Genomic DNA, 16,000 nt, shown 5'->3' on the forward strand with positions numbered 1-16,000 from the left:
GCATGGTGTTGCTATTTAGATTTAAGCTATGATGTGAGGGAGCGGGCAGCAGCGGCTGACCCACAGATAGCAGGCGGTTGGGAGAGGAAATGCAGCCACCCACATGCCTGTTTGAAAAGGAATTTCACTCTGAATTCCCTTCTCATCACACCCACTGACACACACCTTAAAGTTCGAATCGCAGCAATGTATAGGGGGCTGTCAGGCGGCCTTTACCTGGTTTTACCGCACGTACAAGGGACCTTTCTCTTGACGGGGAAATGACCTTTGCTTATACTAAAGTATAGCTAATTTCTAGCTAATCTCGTTTTATTTCATCCATTTTATGTTAAGTATAGGAAATGTTTTCCTTGTTGTGTGTGTATATACACAACTGACACAAGCTTAGTGAACAGATATTTCAACAACAATTGGAACAGGACGCCAAGCTGCAGTACGTGCGGATTGTTACGGAAACCCCATGCCAACGCTCAAGTGACCTTCATTTTGTCATCATCTATTGTGCATATAACCACCATATACTCCTATATAACCAAGGACTCATTCACTGTCTATAAAAACTTGTACACATCTTCAAAATACATTGGAATAGCATTTATGCACATTTTGGTGTGTGTGTCTATTCTCTTGCAATTGCAATAATGATATCATAATTTGGGTCCAGTTATAATGAAGTATTCCCTTATTCTATAACCATATAAACAAACATCTTTAACCACTAACACTGGGCACTTTCACCCCCTTCCTGCCCAGGCCAATTTTCAGCTGTCGCACTTTGAATGACAATTGCGCGGTCATGCTACACTGTACTCGTATGAGATTTTTATCATTTTTTGAGATAAAGCTTTCTTTTGGTGGTATTTAATCACCGCTGGGTTTTTATTTTTTGCTAAACGAAAAAAAATATATTGAAAAAAAAAACAAAAAACAAAAAAAAAAAAAACTTGTCCTTGTTTCTGTTATACAATTTTGCAAATCAGTAATTTTTCTTCTTTACTAATGGGCACTGATAGGCAGCACTGGTTGGCACTGATATGCTACACTGACGGGCACTGATGAGGGTGCACTAATAAAATGGCACTGATATGTCGCACTGATGGACACTAATTTATGCTGCACTGATGGACACTAATATACGCTGCACTGATGGACACTAATATATGCTGCACTGATGGACACTAATATACGCTGCACTGATGGACAATGTAAATGTCCCCTATAACTGGAAAGCCAGTTATCGGTTTTCCTTTCCTCAGACACCGACAATGCTGAGGAAAAGAAATGCTGATAACCACCATTTGTTTACATGCGATCAGTTGTGATTGGACACAGCTATTCACGTTATAGAGCCTACTTCATCGGCTCCGTACCCTGATCGGTGATGCACTGTCCAAGGGACCCAGCTCACCACTGATCGCCATGGCGCATTCGCGGCAACAAGGGGAGGACATCCAATGTTGTCTACCAGGAGGGATGAAAGGCCTGCCCGGCCATCATTAGACTTGTGCACAACGGAAAATTTTGTTCAATTTCGTTTCATTCGTAAAATACACAATTTTGTTCTGTTATATTCGTTAGGTTACGTTAATTCGTTTTCGGATAATTTGTTATTTCTGTAGAGTGTCGATATTCGTTTCGTTTTGTATGTATATCGATTTGATTCGATATTTATGTATGTATATATATATTCGTGATAACGATTCGCAGTTTGGAAAGTCGTTTGTTTATTGAATCCATTAACACACACAATGACAATATCTCTTCTCCTCTGCTCAAATACAATACAACACCCTTCTCACTCAGTTCTCAGGAATGCACCTTGCCAGTAATCCAACCTCCAGCACAAAATTAGCTGATTGGACTGTAAGATTGACCTTTTGTTTCATTAGACCTTTAACGAATCATGTCGAATTCATTCGTTATTTTTGCTATAATTTCTTTCGTATTCGTTGAAATTCGTTATTTTTTTTTTCTTTGCACATTCGGATGCATCCGAATGTCCGAAAGATGCAAAATTCAGCCGAATTTTGATTCGTTACTAAATAAATTGCACATGTCCCCCCAACACACCTTGTCCCCAATGTTGATTGGGACAAGGGCCTCTTCCCCACAACCCTAGCTGGTGGTTGTGGGGATCTGCTGGAGGGGGCTTATAGGAATCTGAGGGCCCCAGATCAGGCCCCCCCCCCCCATGTAAATGCGTATGGGGTACATAGTACCCCTACACATTCACCCAAAAAAAAAAAAGTATTTTACAGGCGGTCCCCGGGTTACAAACATCCGACTCCTACTTACAAACGGAAGTAAGAATGTACAAACGGAGCATACGAGTTATCATGGGAAAAAGGTGTCTCCATTGAAGCTTTATCACCAGTCCTTCTTTCCACAACAACCCAAAATTTTCTAAATCCATTTGTCATTGGGACAGAAAGTGAGGTGAAATCTTCTGAACAGGGATAGACAGCAAAACAAATGTTACAGGGGTGATAACCCTTCCCTATGTTATCCAAATAACTTAAAAAGTATTATTTTGGGCTGGAGTTACACTTAAATAAAATGTACCTGTTCCGACTTACAAACAAATTCAAATTAAGAAAAACCTACAGACCCTATCTTGTTTGTAACCCGGGGACCGCCTGTAGTGTCAAAAAAAAAAAAAAAAAAGTTTTTAAGTCCTTTTTTTTTTAAATATAAAAAGTCCCCCGATGTAGATCCACCGTCAATCACGATGACCGCTTTCACAAAAAAACAAAAAAACCTTCGCTCTCACATTGAGGAAAAAAAAAAAGAAGAGATTCCTCCTTCATTGGGACTTTAAAGGCAACACACACTTGGCTAGTACAAAAAAAGTCAATTTTATTGAAAATATATAAAAATATTCAATCAAAAAAATGATCAATGGTTAAAAACCAACAAAATGGTTTACATACAAGAAGAAAACAAACAAAAAAAAAAAAAACACAAGACAACAATTTACATGAATAGTATGACAATAAGATAATACTCTCTGGTACCATGTTTTTTTGTTTTTTTTTGTTTTCTTCTTGTATGTAAACCATTTTGATGGTTTTTAACCATTGATCATTTTTTTGATCGAATATTTTTATACATATTCAAAAAAATTGACTTTTTTGTACTAGCCAAGTGTGTGTTGCCTTTAAAGTCCCAATGAAGGGGGATCTCTTCTTTTTTTTTTCCTACCTGCATATTAGGGATGTGGCAACCACACTTCTGGGATCTGACATGATGAAACCCTCTTCTTCGCTCTCACATTCTCCGCCGTCTGCCAGTTCTTTAACCACTTGCTGCCCGCCCACCATCATATGACGGCGGGACGGTGCAGCTGTTGTTCTGGGCGGACGTCATATGACGTGATCGCCTTCCAGGCTCCCTAGGGGGCGCACGCCTGCCGCATCACTGGGGACCCGGTGCGCGTGCCCGGCGGCCACGATGTCTGCCGGGCACCTGCGATTGCCTGGTAACCGAGCAGGACTGTGGATCTGTGTATGTAGACACACAGATCCACGTCCTGTCAGAGGAGAGGAGACCGATCGTGTGTTCCTGAACACTGATCGGTCTCCTCCCCTTGTGAGTACCCTCCCCCTACAGTTGGAATCACTCCCTAGGAAACATAATTAACCCCTCGATCCCCCCCTAGTGTTAACCCCTTCCCTGCCAGTCACATTTATACAGTAATCAATTCCTTTTTATAGCACTTATCGCTGTATAAATGTGAATGGTCCCAAAAATGTGTCAAAAGTGTCCGATATGTCCGCCGCAATATCGCAGTCATGATAAAAATCGCAGATCGCTGCCATTACTAGTTTAAAAAAAAAAATAATAATAAAAATGCTATAAATCTATCCCCTATTTTGTAGACACTATAACTTTTGCGCAAAGCAATCAATATACGCTTATTGCGATTTTCTTTACCAAAAATACCGTATTTATCGGCGTATAACACGCACCCCAAGTTTAGGAGGGAAGTTTAAGGAAAAAAAAAAAACTTACATTTAAATGCCCATCAATGCAGCCTCATCAGTGTCCATCTGCAGCCTTTTCAGTGTCAGTGCAGCTTTGCCCCAGTGGTCAGTGCAGCCTTGTCATTGCAGCCTCGCCCCCAGTGTCCATTACAGGCTTTGACAGATTTAAATATGCAGCCGAGAATGCAGGGACTCGGTGGAGCCGAGATACACATAGCCGAGTGTACTCGGCTCTTCTCAGGGCGGCTCACAGTCACATCCAGTCCCGCCCTATGATGGACATAACAGAACACAGGTCCAATGGCGGGACTGGGCGTGACTGAGCGGAGCCAAGAAGAGCCGAGTACACTCGGCTATGTGTATGTCGGTGGCGATTGCTCCGCTCACAATCAGCGGGGATCGGCGGATAACACGCAACCACAATTTCCCCCTGATTTTAAGGGGAAAAAAGTGCGTGTTATACGATGATAAATACGGTATGTACAAGAATATATATCGGTCTAAACTGAGGAAAAAATGTGTTAAAAAAAAAAAATTGGATATTTATTATAGCAAAAAGTAAAAAATTGTGTTTTTTTTTTCAAACTTGTCGCTATTTTTTTGTTTATAGCGCAAGAAATAAAAACCGCCGAGGTGATCAAATACCACCAAAAGAAACCTCTACTTGTGGGGAAAAAAAATGATAAAAATTTCATTTAGGTACATTGATGCATGACCGCGCAATTGTTATTCAAAGTGCGACAGCGCTGAAAACTGAAAATTGGCCTGGGCAGGAAGGGGGTGAAAGTGCTTGGCATTGAAGTGGTTCAAATATTAAAGTGACATTGTCGACCCCAGCATGCCCCTGGCCACTTTGGGAAAACACCTAAACACCGCATGCGATCCGATTCTGTGAATGGAGCCCGTTGTGTGTTTATGTACTCAGCCTGGTGCGTCAGAGGAGCCAAGGTCTTTGAGAAGCGCGAGGCCAGAAACAGAGGACCCGTCTTAACCAGCGGCTCCTTTGGGGGTAGCGCTCAATGGAGGTTAAATATAATTTTATCTTGGTGATTGGGTAGAGGACATCATACTGATGGAAATAACAGTTCTTTAAGAAGAAGCGGGGTACAGTATAACATTTCCTGTCATTTAAAAAAAATTTCTGTACCTGAAACGTTCATGCGGATCTCTCTCTTCATTAGGAAAGAACTGTAGTTGACTGAACATGTGTAGACTCCACCGTCTGATACAGATGTGCCAGAAATGGTCAGATCTGCATTTCCTTTCAATGCTCGATCCTTATCCATTGAATATCTGGGATCAGTTGGTATCACGGTGTTATTGGAACTTAGGATAAGTTTTCCTTCTAAGTCCTCATGCACACGGACGTTTTTACAGCCGCTTTTTTGAGCTTTTTTTGCAGCTTAAAAAGGCCTGTCTATGTTAGTCTATGGCTTCATGCCCACCTAGGCGTTTTTGAGCTGCAAGTGGCATAGGCGTTTTTAAGCTGTAAAAAAAACCCAGGACCAGTGGGTTCTGAAAGACGTTTTTCAGCTGTAAAAACGCTCTAACGCTCAAAAACGCTCAAAAACGCTGAAAAACGCTAAAAAACGCTATTGCAAAAACGCTGAAAAAAGCTGAAAAAAGTTAAAAAAATTCACTGCAAAGATACTGGCGTTTTCATAACGTTTTTTTAACAGCCTGTGTGCATGAGGGCTAAATGCCAAACAACGGCAAAATATCTGGGATCTGCAGGAAGATTATCTGCGGTGAAGGTGCAGGGAATGTGGGCAATGGATCCAAGTCTGGCCTCATATGTAGAAGGCCCCGTCATCTGTAGAGCACCAACTGCATGAAATGATAATAAATAATCTTTATACTTACAGTGAGGTGAACAGGTTAATCTACGATAAAGGCACAAACATTTCACTTAAAAATATTCCTTGAAAGCAACAATGGCCATAAATGCATTTGTAAACCCAGATACTGTATCTTCCAAAAGTAGTGGTGACATCATAACTGTACTGTATGTAGCCAGTGCAGAGAGCAGAGCTGTGGGAGGGACCCAGCAGGCCCCACCAACTACAGGGGACCAAAGGAGGGGGCGGAGACAAGACCAGTCCCCCTGCACAAGGAGAGAGAGCAGAGCTGTGGGAGGGACCCAGAAGGCTCCACCAACTACAGAGGACTACAGGAGGAGGGCGGAGACAAGACCAGTCCCCCTGCACAAGGAGAGAGAGCAGAGCTGTGGGAGGGACCCAGCAGGCCCCACCCACTACAGAGGACTACAGGAGGGGGCGGAGACAAGACCAGTCCCCCTGCACAAGGAGAGAGAGCAGAGCTGTGGGAGGGACCCAGCAGGCCCCACCCACTACAGAGGACTACAGGAGGGGGCGGAGACAAGACCAGTCCCCCTGCACAAGGAGAGAGAGCAGAGCTGTGGGAGGGACCCAGCAGGCACCACCCACTACAGAGGACTACAGGAGGGGGCGGAGACAAGACCGATCACCCTGCACAAGGAGAGAGATCAGCAGTGAGCGGTCTTTATTACAGGAAGTCTCACACTGGATTTCTGCACAGATCTGGAAGAAATACACAAAGCTCACCGAGATTGAAAAAAAATACACATTACAAATGTGTTAGGACAATATTTGCTTGGAGATCAGTTTTAACTTAAGTCAAGTAAAAGCAGAACCCCATTGTGCAGCAATCTAGATTCCTGCCCCTTCTTCCCACATGCTGCACAGCTGTTCTCCCTTATTTTAACATTAAGTTGTTATATCATTAATATCTGTTTGATAAGTGTAAGAAAACATCTGTTGATCCTGACAGAAATTCAGTGAGCTCCTAACTGTATGCTCTACCTTTTGCTGCTCTGAATTCCAAAGGAGTTTTATCAATTGCACCCAGTTCTCCCCTGTGAACTACAGAACCCCCCATGTTATGAAAGATGAGGAAAGTGGGAGGTGTTCTGTAGTGTAAATCACGATCAAGCAGCCTACGGTGGCAATTCTGCATCTCCATGATTTTACATATGCCTGAGGCTGGGTTCACATATGAGCACACAGAGGCTCCCAGCAGGAGTCTGGAGTGTCCTTGTTCATCATTTCAGGTCCGATTTCAGCCCGAAATTTTGTCTGAATTCGGAGCAAAAGACGCACAGGGCTCCTGTACAAATCGCCCCGGAGATATGTAAACCGCCTCCATAGAGAGACAGTCACATCCAATTTGCCTTAATGTTTCATGGCTAAGCCTGCAGGGACCTCCTAAAAACGTCAGCATACCAAGACATTTTGGACAATTTCATGCTCTTAACTTTGTGGGAACAGTTTGGGGACGGCCCCTTAGGTCCATAAAGACATGGATGAGCGAGTTTGGGGTGGAGGAACTTGACTGGTCCTGACCTCAACCCGATAGAACACCTTTGGGATGAATTAGAGCGGAGACTGCGAGCCAGGCCTTCTCGTCCAACATCAGTGCCTGACCTCACAAATGCTCTTCTGGAAGAATGGTCAAACATTCCCATAGACACACTCCTAAACCTTGTGGACAGCCTTCCCAGAACAGTTGAAGCTGTTATAGCTGCAAAGGGTGGGCCAACTCAATATTGAACCCTACAGACTAAGACTGGGATGTCATTAAAGTTCATGTGCGTGTGAAGGCAGGCGTCCCAATACTTTTGGTAATATAGTGTATATACAGTGGAACCTTGGATTGCAAGTAACGCGGTTAATGAGTGTTTCACAAATAGGAGCAATTTTTTTTTTTTTAAACCCTGACTCGGTTTGCGTGCGAGTGTTGTCTTGCAAAATGAGCAGGATTCAAGCCTCTGCGTTGTGCAGTACCACATTTGGCCAGAGGTGCGGGGGCGCCAGTAACACTCAGATTGGTTCGGAAATACTCGGAAACACTTGGAAATACTATGTTCCCAAATGTTTCCGAGCCTTTTCGGGTGCAGCTGAGCCATCTCCGAGTATTTCCAAGTATCTCCGGCAACCCCCACCTCTGGCCACATGCGGTATTGCATGCAATAGAAGTGTGGAACAAATTATCTTTGAGATATATATATATATATATATATATATATATATATATATATATATATATATATATATATATATATATATATATATATAGTCCTCATGTTGTAAAGCACTGCACAAACTGTTGGCTCTATATAAATCCTGTACTATAATTATAATTATATACAGTATACTGGTAAATTTAGTTAGTTGACATGTATCTAAAACATTAAGGGCCAGTTCACACCATAGAAACGCAGCCCGGATGCGTTCCAGGTCCTTTTCTGCATGCACGTTTTTGATGCGTTCCAGTGCGTTTTTGGTGCGTTTTTGATGCAGTCAAGTGCTTTTTTTCCCCCCTTTTTCTTAACCTTAAATAAGGACAAGTGTGTTGCAGTGTGTTTTTGGTGCATTTAGGTGTGTTACGGTGCGTTCCAGTGAGTTTTTGATGCGTTTTACAGCGTTCCAGTACAGTCCGGTGCAGAAAAAATGCAGCATGTTCTATTTTTTTTTTCTGGAACTGGAATGCCCTGGAACTGACTGCACTGGTGTGAACTATGCCATTGAAAACCATATAACCTACTTTACATGCGTTTTTGATGCAGAAAAAAAAACGCACTGGACTGCATATGGTGTGAACTGGCCCTAAGGGCCAGTTCACACCATAGAAATGCAGACCGGATGCGTTCCAGGTGCTTTTTTGCATGCGCGTTTTTGATGCCTTCCAGTGCGTTTTTGATGCAGTCCAGTGCTTCCCCCCCCTCTTTCTTCTTAACCTTAAATAAGGACAAGTGTGTTGTAGTGTGTTTTTAGATGCATTTAGATGAGTTCCAGTGTGTTTCTGATGCATTTTACAGCATTCCAAAAACAGCCTTGACCCATTGGGTTAGGACTCTACTAGACAAAGCATCACACAGCCTCTGCCGGCTTGCCTTCTTCCCATACCTCATCCTGGTGCCATCTCTTCCCCAGGTAAGTGACGCACACACACCCAGACATCCACATGATGTAAAAGAAAATGTGACTCCTCAGACCAGGCCACGTTCTTCCTCTGTGGTCCACTTCTGATGCTCACGTGCACATTGTAGGTACTTTTGGCTGTGGACACGGGTCAGGGATGAAGTCATGTGATGTGACGACACGCGTCGGGATTGGAGCACTGGGTACACACACAGCCTGAAGGCAGGAGACGAGCTTGGCGCTCATGGATGATTTTATCCTATTATATCTTTTAAATGCGAGTTTGTTTTTCGGTATTTTTTTTTAATAAATTGTTTTTTGCTATATTGGATTACGCTATATGCATATCTCTTCATATTCTACACCAACATTTACTGAGTCCACCTGAAAGCGCTGGGAACAGGAGCTGACCAAAGCTGCCACACTGAGGACATACAAAGTCGGCGTTCGTTGGATTGACGCCTATGCTCCTCTTTCCTAAGTGAGTACATCACTGCTTGATCCGCCCCTGTCCCGCTACGTTTGTTGCGGTATCATGCTATATATATATATATATATATTTTTTTTATGTTTCTCCGCATGATCCCATACACATCCATTACTGAGATTATTCAAGCAACACATGGGATATCTTCTCACCAATCATCTTTACCTGTGATCATGCTGTACACCTTACAGATCTGAGGTGTGCTGCTTGCAGACACAGAGGTGTCATCACTGAAGATTGCACTTGGCACACGCGTCCTTTTTTGGTGGTGGAATTGTCCTTTCCTTTTTTTCTGTTTGTTACGGACTTTTTTAGTCAAATTTCGTTTTATTTGTATTTTTCTTTATTACCTCATGGACTTCTTTGTTTAATATTTGTGTGTTTATATCAGCTAAACATCGGTCTGGCATTTATTTCATATGTACACTGCATTAGTCACTATTTTATGTATTATGATTTGATGTATATTTATTTAATTGCCATTATCACTTATCCAGTTATTTTAACTTTACCAGCACATTTTTTTTGGTAAACACTTCTCTCACAGCGCAAACACCATTACTATTCTAATATGGCTTATTGGTGTACATATCTTCTAAATTGGGGGGAGGGGGGGACTGAAAGGGGGCTAACCATTCCATAGTCTTGCTAAAACTAAAAAAAAAAAAAAAAAAGAAAAAAAAAAAAAGAAGAAGAAGGTTTGGCTTAAAGTGGAAGTAAACCCAATGTCATCCTTTCTAAACTACCGCCATAGGGGTTATCTTTAAGGATATACACGCCTCCTGCATGTATCTTTACCTGTCAAATGTCTCCCCTCTGTCTGTTATGAGACCCAAAAAACTGCAGATTCTGTGGGCGGGTCTGTTGTCTGGAGCTCGGTGGGTGGAGTCGTGATGTCAGTAGACTCCACCCACCTCTACACTCCCCTTGTCAATATGTATTTACACTGAACTTCTGCTATGATCTCTAACATCCAGTGAAAAGACAGGAAAGTAACCACATGACTTCAGCATTCCAAATCATGCTGAGGTGTGGAACAGCCAATCCTTGCAGAGCTGCTGAAGAAAGGAGTGGGGGAGGGAACTCAAAAATAATGCATGTCTTAGGCTAGTGCACTAGATATGTAAATCACCTGTCACTCACAGCAAGGGGGAGGATTTGACAAAGTTTTTCTCAGTTTGTCAAGATTTATCTCACTGAACAATAAAATAGGATTGCTCAGAGATGGATTAACTCTTTGTGGCAAAACTGGGTTCAAATGATAGGAAATCTTATACTCTACATTATGACATAAAAAAAAAATCGATCAGGACCGCCAGTCCAGAGAGACCGAGGGGAAAGATGGAATGTCCAAACCTCGTAGGAATCCCGGGAATGTATGGAGGCACAAAAAAATAAAACGCGCCAATGGTGCAGATCAAAGAGGTATACTTATTGGGTGACGCTAATAAACAAAACAATTAAAATAGCGTGATCACGTAAATAAAATCAAGTGTAGGGAAGAATGTAGCTCGACCGACGCATTTCGTCCAATTGGACTTCAACTGGGGCATGATTTGTTTGTTCACTACTAGCGCTACATTTTATTGCAACAAGAAAATAACTATTCCTGTAAAAATAAATAAATTTGAATTTCTTTACCTGAAATTTCTACTTTGATGTCTATCTCCTTTCGTAAAGGTTCTATGGTCACTGCACAAGTGTAGGTTCCACCATCTGATAGAAATGTATTAGAGATGGTCAGATGAGCGATTCCATTCAATGCTTGATCCTTATCCAATGAATATCTGGGATCAGTTGATGTCAGTGTCTTATCATATCTTAGGATAATTTTTTTTTCTAAATACCAAAAAACTGTAAAATCTTTGGGATCTGCAGGAAGATTATCTGCTTTGAAGGTGCAGGGAATGTGGGCAATGGCTCCAACTCTGGCTTTATATGTAGTAGGTCCCGTCATCTGTAGAGCAGCAGCACCTGCATGAGATAGAAATCAAATTTATACTTCCAGTAAGGTGGGGTCAAGTGATCCCGTGTTCACGTACAACTTCCAATCACATCCCAGAGAAATAGAACTATTTCCTTGCATGATTAGATATTTGCCATAAACACAGGTCTTCTTCAACTTACTTTAAACTTTAAGCCTAGGTTCACATATATGCAATGCGGGAACCAGCGCCGGTTCCAGCATCGCTCCTCTCCCGCACGCGGTTCAGACTGCCCTCTGCCAACTGCTGCGGGTGTCAGTACAATGTTAATTACACCCCCAGACCGGTTCACAGATAGCAGTGCGAACTGTGAACTCGCACAGGAATCGGATCGCATGGGGGAGAACACCCATGCGATCCGATTCTAGTGTGGGGGGGGGAAAGTCCCTGCACTATTTTCCTGCGAATGCAATGCAAGTTCAGCCATACAAATGTATGGCTGAACTTGCATTGCACAGACAGTGCATGCGATCGGCACCGCGGTGCGGGTGCGAATCACATGCGATGTCTGTGTTCGCACAAGTGTGAACCTGGGCTTGAGGGGTTCTAATCCCACATGGTTTTTCACCTTAAGGCTCTGTTCACATCTAGGCGTTGCTATTTTACAGGCATTTTTCCCCCAGCATTTTTGTACAGGCGTTTTCAAGGTTAACCACTTCAACCCCCGGACCATTTGGCTGGCAAAAGACCAGAGCACTTTTTGCGATTCGGCACTGCGTCGCTTTAACTGACAATTGCGCGGTCGTGCGACGTTGCTCCCAAACAAAATTGACGTCCTTTTTTCCCCACAAATAGAGCTTTCTTTTGGTGGTATTTGATCACCTCTGCGGTTTTTATTTTTTGCTCTATAAACAAAAAAATAGCGACAATTTTGAAAAAAAAAACGCATTATTTTTTTACTTTTTGCTATAATAAATATCCCCCAAAAATACATATAAAAAAAATGTTTTTTCCTCAGTTTAGGCCGATACGTATTCTACATATTTTTGTAAAAAAACAAAAAACAAAATTGCAATAAGCATTTTTTATTGATTGGTTTGCGCAAAAGTTATAGCGTCTACAAAATATGGGATAGTTTTATGGCATTTTTATTAATAATTTTTTTTACTAGTAATGGCGGCGATCATCGATGTTTATCGTGACTGCGACATTATGGCGGACAGATTGGACACTTTTGGCGCTATTTGGGGACCATTCACATTTATACAGCGATCAAAAATGCATTGATTACTGTGTAAATGTGACTGGCAGTGAAGGGGTTAACCACTAGAGGGCAGTGAAGGGGTTAAGTGTGTCCTAGGGAGTGATTCTAACTGTGGGGGGGAGGGGCTGTGTGTGACACGACACTGATCACCGCTCCTGATTGCAGGGAGCAGAGATCAGTGTCACTAAGCGGAACAGGGAAATGCTTGTTTGCATTAGCATCTCCCCGTTCTTCCTCACCGTGAGATGATCGCGGGTATCCCTGCGGACATCGAGTCCGCGGGACCTGCGATCACACTCATGGAGCTCGCGGCCCGCCCGCAAGCCACTACTTAAAGGGCAACGTACAGGTACGTTAATATGCCTCTACGTGCCCTTCTGCCGACGTATATCGGCGTGCGCCGATCGGTAAGCGGTTAAAATGTCACCAATGTAAAAGCAGCAAAACGCCTGTAATCTGCAAAAAAAAAAAAGAAGTTCCTATACTTTTTTGAGCAACTACTGTAATGTTTTGCTTCAGGCGACAGAACGCTCATATGTGAACAGGGGCCATTGCAATTAATGGGATTTGTCTTGTTGGGCAATTTTAGAGCTGAGGCTTACAGCAGAAAAATGCCCAAGGACGCCTAGGTGTGAACGGAGCCTAATGCACTCTATGCATTAAAGGTGAAAAACCTTTTGTGATGCAGCAGCCCCCCAGAGTCCCCCTTTTATTTACCTGAATCGATCGTTCCAACAACGGGGATGAGCACAGCAGCTCCAGCAGCTATCCAGTCCTCATTGGATAGATTGATAGCAGCAGGAGCCATTGGCTCCCGCTGCTGTCAATCAAATCCAGTAACATGGGAGCCGGGGGGCGGGGCCAAGACCTGCTGTCTGTGTCAATGGACGCAGCAGGACTCGGGAGCGCGCCCGCACAAGTGCTCCCATAGAAAGCGACTCTGCATGGGGGCACTCAAGAAGAGTGCAAAAGCAACTGCACAGAGGAGGCAAGTATAGGCATGTTTGTTATTTAAAAAAAAAGAAAAAACACAAACAAAGCTTTACAATCACTTTAAATGAAGCCAAGCTAAAGGTCTTTTGAAGAGATCCACTCACGTTGCCCATTAAGGCAAATTGACCAGATTTTTTAAATGAAATATGGGGACATTTTCCTTTAATTGACAAATAGTAAACTATTTTATAAGCATATTTTCCTATAATTATATATGCAGTGTATCTGGTATGTGTTTATTAAATGATTGTATGATATATATGTGCTCTGGATGACCCGGCCGACCGGACCGGGGGGGTGGTGGTGCGGGTTACTGGACCGGGAGGGGGCTGTGGGTGCACTGTTTGCCGCCCACACACACACACACACACAAGATTTACCACCAGCCACCACTGGTGCTGCAGGAGTGCGCTACATAAAGAATGCAGGGCTCAGTTGTGCCCATCTATGCAGCCTGACCAGTGCCCAGCAATGCAGCCTCACCAGTGCCCAGCAATGCAGCCTGACCAGTGCCCAGCAATGCAGCCTCACCAGTGCCCAGCAATGCAGCCTCACCGGTGCCCAGCAATGCAGCCTCACCGGTGCCCAGCAATGCAGCCTCACCGGTGCCCAGCAATGCAGCCTCACCGGTGCCCAGCAATGCAGCCTCACCAGGGCCCAGCACTGCAGCTTCAACAGTGCTAAGTGAAATTCAGCCTGACCAGTGCCCAGCAATGCAGCCTGACCAGTGCCAACTCATCAGTGAAGCCTATCAGTGCCAATCAGTGCAGCCTGTCAGTGCCCATCAGTACAGCCTATTAGTGCCCAGCCATCAGTGAAGGAGAAAAATTACTTATTAAAATTTTATAACACAAACTCACCTCCTCCTTGTAGCTCCAGTCCCTCTGGACTACATTACCCATAATTCTTTCCAATACATCATCCAGGAGGGAGTACTGCCGCTGCTGGGAGAGTGATGGCAGGAGGGAGCAGAGGTAGGAGAAGAGAGGTGGGATGCTGGGAGAGGGCAGTCATGTGTCCCCGGAATCGCAGCTGGCAGTTCTACTATCTACTTTTGCAGAAAAATGCAGGAGGAGGAATGGCAGCTGGAACTCCAGCTCCTCCTCTCCAGCTACTCTGAGATTATTACTGCACATGCCACAATAAGTGCACAGAGCTGGAACAGCCAACGCGGCCCCGCCCACTGCCCATCCAGGATCGGCCCCGCAATCCAGGGACAAATCTGGGGACAGACAGGCTGCGGGGACAGTGTCCTCAATCTGGGGACAAATCTGGGGACAGAAAGGCTCCGGGGACAGTGTCCTTAATCCGGGGACAAATCTGGGGACAGACAGGCTCCGGGGACAGTGTCCTTAATCCGGGGACAAATCTGGGGACAGACAGGCTCTGGGGACAGTGTCCTCAATCTGGGGACAAATTTGGGGACAGACAGGCTCCGGGGACAGTGTCCTCAATCCAGGGACTGTCCCCGGAAACCGGGGATGTCTGGTCACCCTACATTAAGGGCAAAGTGACGTGGATTATGTAAATGTTGTCAACAATGAGAGCCCAGAGGGTCATCAATCATTTATTAATGGTGACCATACCAAAACAGGAAGCTATGGTAGCAAGACACGTTAGTAGCGTGACTCTGTATAGGACTTTGTAAGCTCTTAAACAGCGCTCCTAGTCAAGAATAAAACATTAAAGCTGTAGTAAACCGCTGAGAAAAAAAAGTGTATGGATAAATCCGCGCACAGGATACAAGTACAGGAAGAAATTAAATTAAAAATGAACTGAAAATGAACTGCTGCCCCTACAGATAGGTGGATTGTATAATGCCCCGTACACACGGTCGGATTTTCCGATGGAAAATGTCCGATCGGAGCGTGTTGTCGGAAATTCCAACCGTGTGTGGGCTCCATCGGACATTTTCCATCGGATTTTCCGATACACAAAGTTGGAGAGCAGGAGATAAAATTTTCCGTTGTCGGAAATTCCGATCGTGTGTACACAAATCCGACGGACAAAGTGCCACGCATGCTCAGAATAAATAAAGAGATGAAAGCTATTGGCCACTGCCCCGTTTATAGTCCCGATGTACGTGTTTTACGTCACCGCGTTCAGAGCGATCGGATTTTCCGACAACTTTGTGCGACCGTGTGTAGACAAAACAAGTTTGAGCCAACATCCGTCAGAAAAAATCCTAGGATTTTGTTGTCGGAATGTCCGAACAAAGTCCGACCGTGTGTACGCCCTATTAGAGTTAATTAGAAAGGGATTGTAGGTGTGGTGCTGTTCTGATTTAAGGTAAAACACTTATTGTAGTAAACCTATTGTGTTACACCCTCTGCAGTCCTCCAGACCCAGGTGTAGATATATGAGACAATTAATAAACAAAGTATCAA

General features: G+C 43.8%; 1 protein-coding gene across 2 annotated transcripts in view; it reads right to left on the minus strand.

The window, feature by feature from the left end:
* The window catches only part of LOC141148550 (tyrosine-protein phosphatase non-receptor type substrate 1-like), a 178,100-nt gene that overhangs the window by 131,532 nt on the left and 30,568 nt on the right, over nucleotides 1–16,000 (minus strand). The window contains exon 2 of one of the 2 annotated variants that reach the window (XM_073636098.1): nucleotides 11,073–11,405. The exons of the other annotated variant lie outside the window; for it this stretch is intronic. Within the exon in view, the coding sequence (XP_073492199.1) occupies nucleotides 11,073–11,405 (333 nt within the window). The remainder of the gene's footprint in view (nucleotides 1–11,072; nucleotides 11,406–16,000) is intronic. 2 annotated transcript variants of the gene reach the window in all.

This window comes from Aquarana catesbeiana, linkage group LG06 (genome assembly GCF_042186555.1).
Source record: "Aquarana catesbeiana isolate 2022-GZ linkage group LG06, ASM4218655v1, whole genome shotgun sequence".
Classification (NCBI taxonomy): domain Eukaryota; kingdom Metazoa; phylum Chordata; class Amphibia; order Anura; family Ranidae; genus Aquarana; species Aquarana catesbeiana.